Source organism: Etheostoma spectabile, chromosome 3 (assembly GCF_008692095.1).
Source record: "Etheostoma spectabile isolate EspeVRDwgs_2016 chromosome 3, UIUC_Espe_1.0, whole genome shotgun sequence".
In the NCBI taxonomy this organism is placed as follows: Eukaryota; Metazoa; Chordata; class Actinopteri; order Perciformes; family Percidae; genus Etheostoma; species Etheostoma spectabile.
The window spans coordinates 10,256,686-10,260,505 of record NC_045735.1 but is presented as its reverse complement, the minus strand read 5'-3'; the positions used below and the strand labels follow the sequence as shown (position 1 = coordinate 10,260,505).

The window sequence follows — 3,820 nt, the reverse complement described above, 5'->3', positions numbered from 1 at the left end:
AATATTTATCTGTTTGCTGTGCAGTGTGCAGATTCTCTGGACTGGGAAAATGTCTTATGTTTGGATCAGTGCAGGAGCTGCATCAGAGAAGTAAAACTGGACCCTTTAGAGAGCAGAGCAAATTTGTTTTGTTTCTAGGGAAATATACATGCTCAATTTCTGCAAACTGTGGATGGATAAACAATGCATAACATATGCAAAAGATAAGAAAAATGAAAACTGTCCCCACACTGTAATTGAGTCCTGTCAATATCAAGGTAAGTATTTGATCCTGCACTCATAAGTGCTGAGAAAAATACATTAAAAAACAGCGCAGGCGTACTTGACTGTCATTATGGTGCCATTATGGTGCCAAATGCAATATATTGCTGGGCATCTCTCAGAAGGAATGAAGGTATAATAACCTCTTACTGCATCTCACTTCAAAGCTGTCCCAACTAAGCTCAGCTTCTCACCCTATAGAATCCTGTGTGCTCATTGTACTGTGAGAGTTTTCCCCTGTGAGATCTGGGGAAAGAGAAACTGCTCACACAAGCATATCATGGAATTTGTAAGAAACAAGTAAGATTGATGAAATTTCTGGAAGGGAAACAATGAGAAAATTGTTGTCTGTTACACAGTTTTGATGCCATGAGGATTTATGAAGCTCTAATATAGTGAAATCTGACTGAGACAGAAAAGAAAAGCCAGAAAAAATTATATACAGAGAAAGACAGCATTAGAGATTTATATACAGTCTGTTAAGTGCCAAGGTGGATTATCAGCGTTGAAACAGAGCTTTTTGTCTTAAGCTGTACAATGGGCGCCAATCCATTTGTTAAATTATAGTCCAAACCACCGCCACTCAAGTGGGAAACCCCATTCAAATGCCCTGAATATAAGCAAACGTAAAGTGCTTACAACAACAAATTGCTTTTGTTGGAAATGCCTTGCTTGTTTTTTTATGGGCTGTTTCAGACACACTTCATCCCAATTGCTATGGATGATACAGAAAAACTTCCTAATTAGGTAAAAAATGACTTAAACATATATAGTTTCTGTCACATTTTAGCTTGATTTGACAAAACAGAAGTGACATTGATGTTGCTCCTCTTTACCCTTCACATAACAGCTCAAATAACAATCAAGCTGATTCTATAAAGTATGGCTGGAACAGACCTTGAAAAACGTATGAGGCTTTTGATGGCTAAAGTCGAATGTGATATAATGCATGAATTCACAGAGGCTGATGCTTGCTGTAAATGGTTGCTCTTACCAAAGGGTCTGCTTCAACACATCTTAAGGAGTTTTGATCACAACCTTTGTTGTTACATCTTATTTAGAGATCCAAATTTAACTTGACATAGTGTGGTGTGGGGTCGCATCCAGGTTAGAATACAGATACAATATTGTTGCCCAACTGCTTTACGGTATCAGCACATCTGCATTTGGATTCCTAGTGTTTAGTACTGCAAACAAGCAGCACTCCCCAGTCATTACTTTGTTTTGACACTCTTGACAGGGGCTCACTTTGAAATGTTACGTAAAGTATGAGCATTTGTGTAGCTGCAAGCTAAATCACTACTGTCTCTACTCTCAACTAAAACAAATACAGTGTCAGTGATCAAATAAGAAATCCAATTTCATCTATGTCACATACAGTGCAGAACAAAACAAAATAAAGAGTCAGTGTGACACCATCAGCTTCACAGTAGCCAAAAATAAAGCTAGCAAAATAAAACACATTTTCAAAAATTTGCTCTTTATGTCCCTTGATGACCGGCACAATCACAGGTAGGTATACAGTCAGGGTGCACTGAGCTCCAGTGTCAACAGAGATATTGACAATAGCAATGGCATAACCACACAATAAGAAGCTCAGCTAAAATATTATGTTTATATTTCGTTCAACAGATTCCCCTTATGTATATGGCTGATGAACTGCGGCGTTAGCAGGAGAAACTCACAAATACAACAAACAGTATGTTGCAGTTTGTGAACTTTCCTGCCGCATTCCTTGGAGCTGGATTTGGTGCGGTAAAACCGTGGAAGATGCAGCTCCCCATCAACACATGAGCTTATAGTGTATGTCTATCTTGCTTAGTCAAAGTTTGTATTGACACAGATCACACAGACCCTCAAGGCAAAGTAGATATGGACAAGAAGAGGCGCTCATGTCTCATTTAGAGTCCTCCATGAGGGAAATCAGAGTCAGAAATCTGATTCTAAAAAAGAAATTACAGTCAGTATGTACACTGATATTCTGTGTGTCACAGTAAAATAATGACTCAGGGATTTAAAATGAGATCTCAGCCCCTCTTTATCTGCCCAGCTCTGTGGCCCAGATACTGCTGCGGAGAAGAAGAAAAAAAAATTGTTCTTTTAAACGTTCGAGATGTCTGTGGGCACATGGAGAAAGTTTTCTTCCACCTACACATGAGACGAGTTTCAACAAGCTTAACATACAGTTTAAATGGAAGTTGGGGAGAGGAAAGAGTTATTGCTTTAACAACTGAAAACCACATGCACATTCATTTTTTGTGCTTCCAATTACAAGAGAGCAGGAGGACATTGGCTTGCACTCATTATCGTGACGCACGTGCTTAACAACAATCTCAGTTTTTCTGAATGACAATCTTCAAAATGACCAAATGTTCTTTGCCTGGGGAGCTGATTGTCACACAAAGCCTTTGTAGTATTTCTGCCCTCTGTTAACAATCACCTGCAGAAACCGAGTACTGAATGTTTAAATTCCAAACGTGGGTTGTCTCTGTGTCAGCAAATAACATCTCTGTGGCACAATTCTGATTATGGGGCTTAAAAAAGGAGGTGGTTGATAAGTTAAGCATGAGGGAAATATAAGGCTTCTTGATCCACTTTTCGGGACACTGAGAAGTCTGAACAAGTCCCATGGTTTATTAAAACCAACCAGCCCCTGCATCTCCAGGCATCCAGAGGAAACAGTAAAATTGTTACTTTAGGGGCTCCTGGGAGCTGATTCTGTCTCAGTTTTACAATCCCGGTTGCTTGTTACACCCCTTCAAACGCTCTCTCACCCTTGTGGTCAGACATGGGTCTGCATGCGCTTCTGGAGCGGCCGGGTGAGGTCTGAGTTTTGTGAGGAGGACTGGGAATAGTGGGAAGATGAGGAGGCTGACGCCTTGCTGTCTTTGTCAAACTGCACATAGCCGTCCGGCTTACTGTAGCTGCTGACGCTGCTGTCACACTGCGTGTCGATAAAAGAGCTGGAGTCGCTGAGCGAGCCGCGCTGGAACTCGCGCTCACACAGCTCGATGGAGCTGCTGCCCATGCCGAGCACAAAGCGTTGGCTGTAGTCATAGAGACGGTTGGGACCTGCTCCCAGAGTGGAGTAGATGTTGGTGAAGGACATGCCCGTTGGTACCCGCTGCTTGCCCAGGGTACCTGTGTTGGTGGGGTTCCTCACCTCAGTAGACTGATTTCCAGCAATGGTAGGCGTGTGATGCTCCTTAAAGGTATTGACACTGTAGTATCCATTTGTAGGGTCCTATTTAAAGCACAGGAAAGAAAGATCATTTTGAGGGGCTGTTCATTTATTATTTAAGGGGCTACTGGAGGAGTTTTGGGGTCTTTTGTCGAAAGAAAAGAACTTGTCCCTCCCTTTGGCATAATACATTTTTCTATGACCATACAAAATGATGAAGGGAAAAAAAGCACCCTCCCCAACAATTTACTGATGCTTGCTGCTCTGATTTGCACTAGACCGAGATATTACAGATAACCATTGTTTTCACAACCATGACACATGTTGACTAACCTCTGCGTTCTCATTTCACACATCACACTCCACTGTTATGGTGGC

At 41.5% G+C, this 3,820-nt stretch overlaps 1 protein-coding gene across 12 annotated transcripts in view; it reads right to left on the bottom strand.

The window, feature by feature from the left end:
* Positions 1–1,514: 1,514 nt before the first annotated feature.
* The window catches only part of kirrel3b (kirre like nephrin family adhesion molecule 3b), a 164,527-nt gene continuing 162,221 nt past the window's right edge, over positions 1,515–3,820 (bottom strand). For all 12 annotated transcript variants that reach the window (XM_032509643.1, XM_032509644.1, XM_032509651.1 and 9 more), the window contains one exon: positions 1,515–3,505. In XM_032509643.1, coding sequence (XP_032365534.1) covers positions 3,044–3,505 — 462 coding nt within the window. In that variant the 3' untranslated portion in view covers positions 1,515–3,043. The remainder of the gene's footprint in view (positions 3,506–3,820) is intronic.